The sequence below is a fragment of the Miniopterus schreibersii genome (genome assembly GCF_964146895.1).
Source record: "Miniopterus schreibersii genome assembly, chromosome: 15".
Classification (NCBI taxonomy): Eukaryota; Metazoa; Chordata; class Mammalia; order Chiroptera; family Miniopteridae; genus Miniopterus; species Miniopterus schreibersii.
The window spans coordinates 4574564-4588878 of record NC_138115.1 but is presented as its reverse complement, the minus strand read 5'-3'; the positions used below and the strand labels follow the sequence as shown (position 1 = coordinate 4588878).

The following is a 14315-nucleotide window of genomic DNA, read 5'->3' as shown; positions in this document are numbered from 1 at the left end:
TCTTGCAGTGGAAGGTCTTACACTAAAGCAGCAAAGAATGCAGAGACATGATAAATGTGCCTAAACTTAACTAGCTCTCCATATATTTCATTTTCTTATTGCTCCATAGGTTTGGGAGAAGAAATAAAGTAGCAATCTATAGTCAGGTCTGAAGTTTTCCATACAGTTCACATTCCCAACATTAAACATTATTTTTAAAGTTATTTTTTACTTTTGCATTTAAAACTTGCAAGCCTATGATGTTAACACACGGCAATAAAATAATCACAAAAACTTATAGGCCATAAGCCATCAGCAAAATGAATTTTTTACTTAGTAATATGAGAGTGACAATTCTAATAAGCATCCATTCAGTCAAATTCAAACAAAACTTAGTGAACATATGGGTATCATCTATTTCCATTCCTTTTGTGAGAATATAATTAAATATACGTAATTGTTACTACTGCAAACATTATAGTAATATTTTCCCCATAACTGTGAGAGAACAAGGATCATTAATAGTGCAGAAAGTATGTTTTTGGAATTTCTTAATATATAAAATCTATCCCACGTTATCATAGTGGTGCGTGTTTTCATCACATCACACATTTAAAATCTGGGTTATGCTTTCATCTGAGATCTGCTCAGATTGACAGCTTCTGGGAACATGTGGGACACATCTGCTGTAAAACGATTAAACCAGAAATAGATTAATCAGGTTGTACTTACAATTAAAGAAGTAAAATGACTAACAAGTAGGAAGAGAGCTAACTTAAGAGTAAATCATTTAAGTCTAAAAATCCAGCATTTCAAGACTCCTGTCTAGGAGTTAACAAAATATTTTAATATAATTGACATAAATGGGATCTAAGAAATCACCCTTGATCTAAACAGAGACTATTTCCCATTTTAAATTATTTGCCTCTATGACTACACATTAGCCATACAAAGCCAAACAGGTTTTCTTTTTTTCGTGACTATGTCATGATAGAGCTTTGGTTATAAGACACCAGACTTGATATGCTTCTTAGCACTCAGTAAGACGGTGAGCTGAAATGAAAATACATTTTATTTCTGCTAATATAACTTAAAATACAAAACATTTCAATCATCAAAAGCACAAGTAAGATGTACACACAATCACCCCAGAGAGTCCTACTATTCTTCAAGGTTTATAAAATGAATCTTCATCACCAGTTAATCACAGTTCATTAACCTACATCCCCAAACATGGTTTGCTCCTTAGATCGCTCTCAAGCTGCTCGACTGCAGGGCTAAAGGGAAAGCTCGAGAGGAAGGAGGAGGGCGTGAGGCCTCTGCAGAGGCAGAGGCCCTGGAGGCCCAGTGCTCCTTAGTGCGACCCCTCTGAAGGCTGCGTGTGCTCCTCCTGGGCCTCCTGCGTGTGCCCTAGAGCTCCGGGCAGGAGGCCCGCCGCGCAGGAGCCCGTGGTGCTAATCCAACGCAGCAAAATCACAAAGCAGAGAGGGCGGGCGGTCAACGGAATGCGCTCCTCGCAGCACACATGTGCACAGCTGCTGCTGCTGAAATCCACGACAGTGTCCCACAGCGTGGCCAGGTCGGTGATCCAAACAAGCTCTGCGTCCTACCGGCCTCCGAGGCTGAAGCACACCTCCCTTTGCTACCGGGTGACCTAAAACAAATTAAATAGTGAGCATTCCATGCCCTGTGCCCACTAGACATAATCCTTCCTGTCACCAGCCCTCCATGTCCGTCTGTGCCATTGTGTGCACTTTAGCAGGCTGCACCTTTATCCATAACCAACCTCACCAACTGAGCTCTTCAGAGTCTTCTTTACACTTCTTGCTTTTAGGTTGCAAAGAAAACATGCACAAGGCTTCCACAGAGCGGTATGGCGTGTCCTCGCTTTGTATCTTGCGGAATTATAAAAATCCCATCAGATTGCGTACGTTCAGGGCCCATCGGGATAACCCACTGACATGCTTTGTTAACGCAGCTAGAATTTTGGCTAATGAATGCCAATTAAATCAGCACATGTAAAGACCAAAATGTTGCCTTTGTTACTTTTTTAATGTAGTTAACTTGCATTTAAAATAATGTTATTTTAGAAACTGCTGTATTTACTGGAAACCTATCGATTTAAAAGTTTGTTGTTTTTTCCACTTTCAACACTCCAGGCTCATCACTTAAAATCTAAGAAAACAGACCAGCAGTTTCTATAGTTTGATTTCTTTATGAAAGAAATTTTACACATTAGATAATACACCAGCTAGAAGAAAAAAACCGAAGCTTAAGACTTTAACATGTCTACACCATGAAAATATGAATTTTCAAAGTAAATTATATTATTTGATAGCAGGGTCACCACGCCTGGTCTTTAGATCCAGCAAAGCACTTAGGCAAACCGCAGGTTCCCGATTCGCTGGCGCAGCGGCCTTCTTTATGCCTCTGCAGCAGCCTGGCCCGTTCGTGCGGGACTGCAGCGGACAAGGCAGAGGCCCCGCCTGTGCCCGCGGAGCCCAGAGCAGGCGGGCGCGCTCTCCCACGCGGGCGCACCTGTGCAGCTTTGTGGTCACTGCCACGAGCACTCAGCTCCGCCTTCACGCCCGCAGCAGAGACAGTGCAACGCTAGGATGGGCTCGGCGTGTCCGCTAACGTTTTACTTCTGGACACTGAAACCTGAATTTCATACGATTTGCATGCGCTGTGAAATACTCGTTTCCTCCTAATTCTCAACCATTTAAAAATGCGCAGCCCATGTTTAGCTCACAGGCCACCCAAAGGGGCCACGGGCTGCACTGGGCTGGCCAGCCATCGCCTGCCCACTCCCACGCGAGAGGCGAGGGGCGAGGAAACGGCAGGGCAGAGGCGCCGCGCCCTGGAGAGCAGCCACCGGCGTCACGGAGACAGACAGGCGGGCGGGAGGGGACAGGCTGCTGCTTCACGGGGACTGCCGGGGAAGCAGGGACGGGAGCCCGGCGCCGCCGGAGGAGCCCGCCGGGCATAGAGGGGAATGCAGGGGCCCAGGCCAGCGCACGGCATGTGGCCTGGCTCCCACTGAGGTATGACGCTGGCACAGGGACACGGCAGAGGCACTTAGAGGAACCGCTTTGCCCGAAGTGACAGAAGCGCTTTGGACAAACAGGATGGAGGGTGTCACAGAAAGAGGAATGAGTCTTGGCTTAAAAGCCCTGCGTTGGCCGTTTCCTGAGATGGGGAGGACTGTTCTCTGTTTCTTCGTCGGCTAAGTGTCACCAGCACCTGCTCCGCTCCGACGCAGTGAAGAGGGGATGAAACAGTGAACTGAGCCGCGTGGCCCAGTGCCTGGCGTGCGGGGAACACTCGGGAAATGGTGACTCTTTCTGGACCCACTGTGCATCTGCATACGGCCCAACAGAGCTCACAGCAAGTGCTGACCTATATCCAGGATGCAATTCCCAGAAGCATTTTGCTGTTGTTAACCCTCGCCCGAGGATATTTCTCCCATTGCCTTTTCAGAGAGTGGAGGGGGAGGGAGGGAATACATCGAGGAGAGACGCACATCCACCCGCTGCCTCCCCCATGTGCCCCGACTGAGGGTGAGGAGGACACCCGGAAACTCAGGTAAGTGCCCTTGGCCAGGAACTGAACCCCGGACCCTGTGGAATGCGAGCCAGCGCTCTAACCACTGAGCCACACCGGCCCGGCAGAAGCACCTCATTTAAGGAAGCTCATTCTCCGTGCCCAGCTCATTTTGGGGCCTGTCTACGCTGAAAGTTGGAGTTGATACTGTACAATTCATGTGCCTGTAGAACTTTGATTTCCCTGGTTGCGTAAGGAAGGTTGCTAACACGCCAATACCAGCTCCTCTCTCCTGTACCCTGAGTATTTCACACTCTGGCTGTAGGAATGAGGGAAAGAAGACATCTCAGCTGGACGCAAAGACAAGCAGAATTTTAGGAGAGAGAGGAGATGACACAGGAGCGATGGGGCGTGGAGACGCCGGGCCTAGTGGGCGAGCGGAAGTGAAGGTCCATCCCCAAATGCTTATACTATGTATTTTCTGCCTGTTTCCAATGGGGTCCATTAGTGGGCTCTCACCAGAGAAGAACTTGGGCAGGGGGTGACGCGGGCGGCACAGAGGCAGATATAAGGCAAATGAAGGTGAGAACGGTGAACAGCGGGAGCTCAGGGAAGCCAGCTTCCTGCGCACAGCCTCGGCCTGTTCACCGGAATCGCGTCAGCTTTCTACAGTGCAGTCTCCTAGCCCGTCTCGGGCTGGAGATGCCAGAACATCCTGGCGTGGGGCTCAAAGCAGAGCACCTTTAACAAGTTCCCATGCTGATTCTTCTGTAGCCACTGAAACCAGCAAGTCATTATAACATTGTAGAAAAAGAAGCGAGGATGGCCCCAGGTGGCCGCCCAGGACACAGAGAGAGAGGGACCCACCCATCAGAGGGCCACTGAGGACAATACCAGAAGGACCTGGCCCTTAGATCCTGAGGTGGACAGAGGCGCTAGAGAAATCCCCTGTTGTTTAAACTCCTAACTCCTACCTCTAGGTGTCCAAGGTGAAATGCTGGAAACATGCAGACACTTGGTAGAAACCCTGAAGATCAAACTGCAGTAAGAGAATCAGGCAGGACACTTGCAAAGAGCTCCTGGAAAATGCCCTCTTCTCTAGAGCAGAACTTTTCACTCTCCGCACTCCTGACATCGGGACCAGATGACTCTGTTATGGGGGCTTATCTGGGCATTATTTGGGGTGTTCAGCAGCAAGAGGCACATATCATCCCCCTTCCCAACATGTGACAACTCAGAAAGTCCCCAGACGTTGTCAAATATCCCCTTGAGGGCAAAACTGTCCCTGGATTAGAACTACTGCTCTAAAGACATAGCTCTTTACCCTTAGTAAATGTTGTAAACATCACAAAATTTAAAAATCTGAAAGTTCTTAAAATTAAATATGATTTACTTCTATTTTCAAACAACAAAAAGCCCTGGCACATGGCTGGCTTTGGAGCTGCGAGGACATCGTGCACCGGGGCGGAGCCTGAGCACGGCCCTGAGACTGCAGCAGGACAGGATTAGGGATGGAAAGGGGAGGTGGGTCACAGAGCCAGAGTCATATCTTCCCATAAGAAGACACGCTGCCCCCTCTCCGGGGACCTGGAGAGCTACACAGGCAGGATAAACCCAATGCCCACCTTTTACACTCAGGGAAGACCAGGCGGCTGGTTAGGGAACCGTCCCCTCACATTCTCAGATCTCCACCTAAGGCTGTTCATCTCTCAGGTTACCTGCTCACTTTTCACATCTGCATTTCAATGGAAAATCGAATTCGGACTGATGGCTTACTGCAGACGATCTTACTTTTTAGCCCTTCCATGTTTGGATGCTGCCGTGCATGAACTGTCCAAGGAAAATGGAAACTATCTTCTTACATAGTTAATACCCCTCCTCCAGGGAGGCCAGTGCCCTCCCTTCACAGTATTGCTGTCTCGCCTGCGGGGTAAGGTCAGCATTGATTTTAAGAAAAAAGATAGCTTCTGCGGGCACCACGCTCTGCACAGAAGCCAGGCACGGCTCCACAGATGAATTTACTGTATCTGCATAAGATCCATAAAAGACATAAAATGTTTTATGCAGGGACTTGGATTAATAAAGGAAACAAAGTTTTATGACTTGGAGATTATTCTCAGGTGGCATATCACTAAAAAAAAGCAGCTAAGTATCATGAGAGCTTAGGGAACTGTATTATGGTTCTACAACTTTCCAAAGTGCCAAATGAAATGTCACTTCCTCTGAGGATTTAGCTAGAGCAAACTCATATCCCCAGCACACAGAGCCAAAGTGCCCCTAAAGGCTTGCTTCCTGCAAATGCCCTCTCCAGCTGCATATAAATAGACAGGATGCTGCAGCAAGAGGCTACTTAGAAACATCCTCTTCTGGAACATAGTTGTCTTGTGCCCGTGGTCTTGTTTCATATTCATATGTAAAAATCAATACAAGTGTAATCTTCGGAAGTGTTATTTCTTAGTGTACAAGAAATACAATGAAAGAAAATTCTATCATTGACGGATGTAAGACCCTAGGTCATTGGTAACTCCAAAACTTTTATTTAGGAAGCGGTGAAGGAAAATGGCTGGAAGGGCCAACGGGAAAGGACAGTGGAGCTGCTTTAAGGCGGGGTTTGCTTAGCAAGCACCAGGGTTACCCAGCGTGGGAGTGAACCGGGGCTGGCCTAGAGGAGGGGCCTGCAGAAATAACCTCCTTCCTCCACCACCGACTCCCTGAACTCCCACTGCCCTGGGCATAAAACTTTACATCAGGGTACTCGTCCTAGTCACTGTTCAGTATAACCCGACACAGAGAGTGGTGCTGGGAAGGGACGTTTCAGAAAGACCAAAGTGACAGACCGGGTGGCAGTGCCCGCGCAAGTCTGCCCATCTAAAGTAGCACAGTGTTCTTGGCGGCCGGGCCAAACGAGGGGACCACGGTCAGCGGGGCTGCGGTTGCTTTGTCTCTACTTGCCTTTGTGGTTTTGACTTTGCTGCCACTGCTACAGGACCAACCTGAGTTATCGGGCAGCACCTTACAGTCCTCTCCTTCCAAGCAGGGATCCATGTGACACCACCATTTCTGAATCACGATGGAAGCTGGAAAACAAAGGCCAAATAATGCTGGTGACACCGTTTCTTCCTCCGGATGTGGACAACATAGAGCTAACACAGATGCCGACACTGGCCTCACCGACTACAGTGCGGCTAGGGAGACCTCGAGCTTCAGGGGGGCCTGCCATGGCTTGAACTCGGCCGGGCTACTTTTTGAAGATGACCCTGGGCTCATTATTTTACTCCTCTCCACCTCAGTTTCTTCATCTGTAAAATGGGGGCAAAAACAGAACCTCGCCACAGTCTTGGCAGACCTTGGGACAGTCACTTATGTTCTCAAAATGTTAGCTATTGCTGTGGCCCTCACCTTTGGCTGGAGGTGATATGTCGATAGTGCCAAGTCGTGGTGTTTATGTTTAATGCTGTTTGTGGTCAATAGCAAAGACTAACAGCGTCAGCGCCTACGGCACACGTGGTGCATCTCCGCACCCTCTGCAGCAGCGCTGAGCACCGCAGGACGGGAGGGCCCGACCTCCCTCCCGGGCCCGTGGCCCAGACCAGCCAGCTCGCCTGGACGCACCTCCTCACCAGGCCTGCAGCGCCGCCCGAGAAAACGACCTGTGTCTTAGGCCCATGAAGCAGAAACCAGCACCCCAGTTCTCTGGGTTTGGAGGCAGAAGAGCAGTGAAGAGAGCACCATGAACTTGGCTAGTTATTCCCACAGATTCAAACGACAAAAAGGATTGTGACTGGTTTTTACAGTGAGTCCAGCCAATAGGCTGGTACAAGGCAGCACGCTGGGGCCGGGGGGCTGGAGGGTGGGGGAGAAATGGGGAGGGTCTTAGCCCTGTTTTTCTTGTTGAAACAGCAACGCTGGTAGAAAACATCCACTGTTGGGTTTCACTCAAACTACTACTGCCCGAGAAGTCGGAAATTCAAGTTCAAGCAAATCTTTATAAGTCGTAACAGGTACTTTTTCTTCAGGTCTGGGCATGCTGCTAATTGGCTTCCTTGCATTTTCTAATTTCAATGTCGCTGCAACTCTGAGGTTAAAAATTATTTTCTCGCATTCTACAAAGAAGAGAACACCAAGGCCCAGAGGCATTAAGTGACTCGTCCAAAGTCACATAGTTTGAAAAAAGTCAAGCCGCATGGAATGGAGGCCATTTGACCCTGCAGCTTGTGCTCCAACCTTGAAACACAGGTGGGCAAAAGTCGGTCTCCAGTTGTGAGTACGTGAAACAGAGTTGATTCCTGTGTTATTATTTATTAATTATTGTAATTTTCCATATGAACAACTGTATGCCTACTTTTGCCCACCCCTGGATATGGCTGCTCCCTCACACCAGGGGTCACTAGAAGAAACAGTCCTTGCATAGAATCAGGGACAAAAGCAGGACACACAGCCAGTGCATGCAGACTCCTCCCCACCAGGCAAATGTCTGTGGCTTGATGAGGGCACAGGACAGCTTCACTGTCACCGATGTGGCCAGACACGTCTGCCCTGATGCAGAAAAGTGGCCACCGGTCCCGATTCTGGCCAAATCCTGAGATCCTGTCCCATTCATCCCCTCGAAACCGATAGCCTGAGGAAGGCAGTCTCGTGGTCTAGGGTAACCACCTGCTATCTGAATCAGAAGCGCCAGCACTGAGAAAGGAATGTTGCTAAATAATGGGGTATTTACTGCGTCAAAGACACGGCCACTGGACATGAGTGATGGACACCATGGGGCGAAGCCTGAGAATGTTTATTCTTTTCAGCCCCAAAGATCACAATAATCTCATCTTCAAACTAGATGGAGTTTTGTCATTTTCAAAGCACTTTTCCTACCACTCCTCTTTCGATCGTCCCTACGACGTTCAGAAGCAGGAAGTGGAAGCAGAAGCTTCCAGAAGTAAAGAGCAGAGGTCTCCGTAAAGTGAGGAAATGGGAGAGGAGCTCCTGGGTTGCATTGCCCTCTCTCCACCAGGGCTATGCCCTGGCGCATTTTGCGGCGCTTTAGGCGAGTGAGCCTCCTAGGGCCTGAGCGTGTCTGCAACTCTGACCGCCCCGTCACTCTTTTCTGAAAGCCTGGGTGGGTCCCAAGCGGCTGTAAAGACAAGAGAGAGTCCTTGGCCCTCAACTTAAAACACCATCCGCAGGACTGGAGAAGTTTTACAAATGTTGACAGAGCTTAGTTATATTTACACAGAGTTAAAGCTGAATGTAAAATACTTTTTTTATCTTTAAAACTGTTCCCTAGACACTTGCTTTCACTTGGCGGGGGGGGGGGGACTATATGCCCTTTAGAGGAATCAGAGCCACGTGAGAGAGTCAGAGGAGCCCTGACAGACAGATGGTCAGTGACCTGTCCTCCTGGGGGCAGGAGGAGCAGTGGGACAGCGAGTGGCCCACTGGAAGCCAGCAGACCATGAGGCCCAAGAGAGTGGTCAGCAAGGACGCACCGGGCACTCGGCTGAGGAGAACGGTCTAGAAAGCCATCTCCAGGGGCTCTCGAGGCCAGCTTCAGATTAGACTTAACTCTCTAAGCAGGAGGGAGCCATGGAAAGTCTGGGAGCAAGGCAGTACAGCAAGCCAGGGACACCTGTGCGCCGAGAAGAGCCCGCCTGGCAGGGGGTCGGACAGGGGAGTGGGCGGAAAGGAGGCTGAAAGGGGCCAGTGGAGGTGTGAGTCTGAGAAGGGTTACAGCCGGGGATCGAAGAGTGGGGGCAGAAAGGAGTCCGAGAGGTGGGAGTGAGGTGAGAAATCGGGAGGGAATCCCATTATCTCAGCCGCACAGCAGAGAATATCAGTGCTTCCCCACGGGCTCACAGGGGCCAGGATATTTCTGATGCCAAACCCTAGAAAAGGAGCTTGTGGGGAAAAAAATGATGAATTTGGGCCTTCATCCCAGAAGAAATAGGCCAGTTCTTAACTACAGAGAAGAATATTGTTTGCCTAGTATTCCATTTAAAGATGTACATTGAATTTATTTAAATAAATAAAAGGAAATATATACCATCAAGCTCTTGCGAAATTATTCACCAGTTTTCTTTCACTTAATTGGAAAATATTACGTGACTTTCCAAAGACAGATTCACATGAGCCTCCTTAAAAAAAGCAAGCTGCCCTGGATTCAAAATACTTCTTAGAAATTCTTTCAAGTCTTATAGAAGGACATGGGTGAGGTGCCCCTAGAAGTACTTTATCCAAGGCAGAGCTTCACTGTGAAGGACTTGATAGCAAATGTCTTTCAGAAGAGACAGGCATAATATGAGCCACCACAGTAGCCACAATAAAAGTTGCAAATTCCTTTATGAGTTAAAGGTTGACGAAGGACCTCACAGTTAGGTGACAACCAACCAAGAGTCTGACCTGGGGCTGAAGAAGGTGATTGAACAGCCTGGTGTTGAAGTTCTGAGCGCACACTGAGCAGGGCCTGAGCCGAGGCAAAGGGCCAATAAGTCCTTATTGTGCGAGTCCATCCTGCGCCTTGTTAGATGTTTAGCAGCCTGGCCTCCAGCCAGTAGATGGCAGTAGCACCCTCTACCCCAAGGTAGCAACTCAAAGTATCTCTAGACACTATCAGATATCAGCCCTGGTTGAGAAACATCATTTATGATTAAGTAGATATACTCAGCCCAAAACAAGAGGCTGAGCTAGTTCATCAGACCTCATTAAACTCTGGCCCATGAAAATACTCCTGATCCATGGTAGACACCATGTCCTGCCAGCCCACTGTCTTCCTCTGTGCCCCCCCACACACACACACCGTGGGCAGTCACTTGGGCCTGTCAGGCTGGCAAGACAGCCTGTCAATCTTGGGACACGTTTCTCCTTCCCAGAAATCCTGGGCTCTCTTATGAACTCTGTTCACAGCGCTCAGTCCCCTTCTTATGGCACACCCTGCTCCATCTCATCTAGATCAGATTCCCAGAGGCAGGAATTAAGCCCTAAACTGTGATTTTATCCAAGGCCTCAAATACCCACTGCTCTGTTTACACCTCCAGCCTGGTCTTCTGCCATTTCCAAGCCAGACTGAGCTACTTCCAGATCCCAAGGCTGCCCCATTCAGTCCCTCCTACCTGGTAAAGCAGCACTGCTGCTTCCCATGGGCGCCGCCCCTGGCCCCTTCTCTGCCCTGCCCAGAGCCCTTCACTTACTAGAACTTAATTGTCCATCTTTCCAAGTAAAGTGCAGGTTCCTTGAAAGCAGGACCCAAGTCTAATTACCATCCTTCCCCCAGCGTCCCGGACACATCAGGCACAAAGGTACAAAACTATAAATTGATGAATGAACCCACATATGCAGGACACATTCTTCCAGCTCACAAAGTGCTTTTGCAAAGTGCACCTGCTGTCATTCACCTGATGACCAGAGAAAACCCAGACAACGGCTTCATGGGTCAGCGGCACGGACACCACACTCAGCAAGAAAACCTTGAGAAATCGCCTCTGTAAGACAGACCCTGGATCTCATCACATGTTGGAGCCATGGACGTTGTCTCCAGTACGAACAGTAGCTCTCATCCCTGACTAAGTGTGTTCCGACATCTGAACAAAGAAATTGAGGTATCATTAAAAGAAAAAACTTTAAAAAGTAACTGCCTCCCATTCCTAAGCCTGTGTCTTATTAATCCATTTTAAACTCGCTGTTTAGACAGCATTCCCTTTGACAGAATAAGTTAAACTTCATTGTACTACTCATTTATCTCATTTTATCACATATCTCATCTTAGCATTACCTCCACGGAGCTGTATTTTGATAAATGTGTAGAAAGCAATTCCCACCACCTAACAGCCTTGTCTATGCCAGAAGATTCAGAAGGAAAACGCTGGCCAGCTGAACAGTGGCCTGTTTTAGGACCCAAGCAAGCACAGCCTCAATCAAATAACTCCCCAGCCCTTCTCCCAAATCCCAAATGTGTATTAAAGACACATCTCAATAATTCGGGGAGATTCATAAGTTAATTTTAACAAAAAAGCTCCATGGGGGAAACAGCTAATTTTTCTCCCTGTTTAACTAATAAAAGCTATAACTTTTGTGGAAAAGCAGTGAAAACACCAGATAAGTATCTGTGGTGTGGATTAATGAAAATGCATGAGGATGCTCCCATTTCCATGCCAACATTAATTAGCACCGGCTCCGATGCGTTTTCACCTTTGTTTTAATTTAAATGTAAATTGAAATGAATTTTATATTCCAGATCCTCTCTATTCTTATTGACAAATAAGATAAGAGGAACATATCAGCAGAGACTAGGTCTTTCCACAAGCCAATTAGCAGCATGATACTGCATAATTATTATGGGATAAAGATTAAGCAGGTAAAGCTAAAAAGCCCTAACGGAAACGTATTCAGATAAGGACTTGAAGATCAGGAGTTGTGAAAACAGATATATATCCTAACTAAAGCCTGAACCACAACTTCCTGTACCTCCCCAGTGACTCTGATCCAATAAACATGTATTGGACACAACTGTTTGCCAAGCAATGGTAGGTGCAGGGGACACAAACACAAAGACAAAATCATGATCCCATCTTTCAGACTCTGGGTATTCTCTGGCCACAAATGTTGCTCTAAAGTTATATATTTACATAAAACGTACCCCCTACGGTCCAATAAGAGCACATCTCGTCACAAGTTCCCATTTAAATTTTGTACTGGTCACATCTCAAATGCTCAGTTCGAACCAGTCACACTTCAAATAATCAACAACCACACGCGGTTAGTCACTGCCAAGCCTACTGGGCACGTCCGCATTATGACCCATGAATGGAGAGATACAGAAGCTCTACTGCATAGACTCGGCCAGACACCAAATAAACGGTCCCCATCACCTACCGATCGTATGACACTAGGGAATCATTTAGTTGGCCTGTGAATCTGTTGTTTTGCCACAGACACAACCAAAATGTCCCTCCCGTAGAAGAAAGGCAAGCGGGTTGGGTTAAGAAGTACCCAATGCGATACCATTTGTGTACAACACACATTCATATCAAAAGCCACCACATTTTCTACAAATCTATCTTAAACACAAATATACAGAAAAATATATTGACCAAACAGATAAATGTAGTGACCCCTAGGGTGATGGCGAAAAGGGATTTTGCCCAAATATAAAGCAAGCTCATTTAGGGGAGGTACTAAGGTTTCCTTCACTAAGAGAAAGATGCTAATAGTAATTGCGTCCTACTCATACCGCCCAGGGACCAGTACAAGTACTCGGGTACCCCCTGCCAGGCGGCTCCGCTGACTGGAGCACCGGCCTGGACACCAAAAGGCGGTGGGTTTGATTCCCGATCAGGGCACATGCCCAGGCTGCAGGCTCGACCCCCAGTCAGGGCGTGTACAGGAGGCAACAGATCGATGTTTCCCTCACACGGATGTTTCTCTTTCACACTCTCTCCCCTTCCTCTCTCTCTAAAGTCAACATCCTTGAGCGAGGATTTTTTTTAAAGCGCTTTGACTATTATAAAACATGGTTTAGATATATAAGACTTGATATCCAAAGAGTCCAGGCTAAGCAGAGAGTCTAAATATAGTTTATGTCATGATTCATTAGTTCCTGTAGAAGTGTAAAAATCTACAGAGGCAAGCAAACACGGTTGTTACCTTCAGAAAATAATCTGTGACTGGGAAAGATGAATCAGTTCTCAGCTGGGTTAAATCTCATGCGAGCACCAGCAATGAGGGGAGACGAAACAAGTGACCCAGTTCCTGTCCCCCAGCAACGACAGACTAACGGGGAGGCACGCATTCAACAAGCTTTACAACAGATGGGATGCATGTCATACTCTAGAAGAAGAGGGAGATACAGAACATACAGGAGATCTGAAAGGAAAGCAGGAATTAAGTAGACAAAGTGTATGTTGTGGGGAAGAGGGCAATGATTGGGCCATTGATGTGCTGAGATGAAGGGAATGGCGTGGGCTCCAGCGGGGAAGGGGTAGACTCGAAACAGTCATTATGCAGGGCCTCACAAACCATGAAGACTTTAGATTTTATTTCTCAAACAGAAGTTGCCGAACTATGGTTTCAAGATGACAGTGACATGATCAGTTGTTTCTATAGAAGCATCTTTCTTGCTAGAGGGTGGGAAAGGGAAATCTGGGAGCAGCAAGCTCAGCAAGATGCAGTGCTGGCCCCTCCACCGGGGGATAACAGTAGGTAGAGAAAAGTGGACAACTGGAGAGAGAGCAAAGAGACAGATGGCTGTGACTTGGCTTCAACTGATGGAGAAAATATATAATACACTGTCCCATTTGGTGGTACAGGAACTTAGGAAATTTGTTTAAAATGCATTTTTTAATGTTAAAGATATTTTTTTTTACTGGTACACAATCCTTTACCTATAATCCCCAAATCCAAAGAGCTCTGAAAATTCAAAGGAGTTCTGTAGGACGTCAGCAAAACCTGCCTTGAATTAACATGAGGTTCCATCCTGCCTACCCCCTTCTGCATGAATATTCATCTACCTCACTGTAGAAATATTAATATCTGTGATTATGGGGTGCAACTGGAGAGGACAGAGGGTTTGTTAGGTAACAGGTGGTACATGCACTGTTACCTTCATAAAATCTGACAAAGTCTGAATTCGGCAACACATCTGGCCCCCAGGGTTTCTGAAAAGGAAATGCAGATGGGAGGTTTCCCACATTCACTCTCCAGCATAGAGCGACTGAGGCTCTGCTGATACAACCCCACTGCGATCACACAGCCCATAAAGCTGTGCAGGGGGAGAGAGGTGAGGTGCGGAGTCAGCTATTATATTCTATTGT

At 47.5% G+C, this 14315-nt stretch overlaps 1 protein-coding gene across 1 annotated transcript in view; it reads right to left on the bottom strand.

Annotated features, from left to right (window-relative positions):
- Positions 1 to 284: 284 nt before the first annotated feature.
- The window catches only part of TAFA4 (TAFA chemokine like family member 4), a 129334-nt gene continuing 115303 nt past the window's right edge, over positions 285 to 14315 (bottom strand). Inside the window, exons 6-7 of the mRNA XM_081159650.1 lie at positions 6475 to 6599; positions 285 to 1633 (exon numbers count right to left, since the gene is read on the bottom strand). Coding sequence (XP_081015776.1) covers positions 1622 to 1633; positions 6475 to 6599 — 137 coding nt within the window. The 3' untranslated portion in view covers positions 285 to 1621. The remainder of the gene's footprint in view (positions 1634 to 6474; positions 6600 to 14315) is intronic.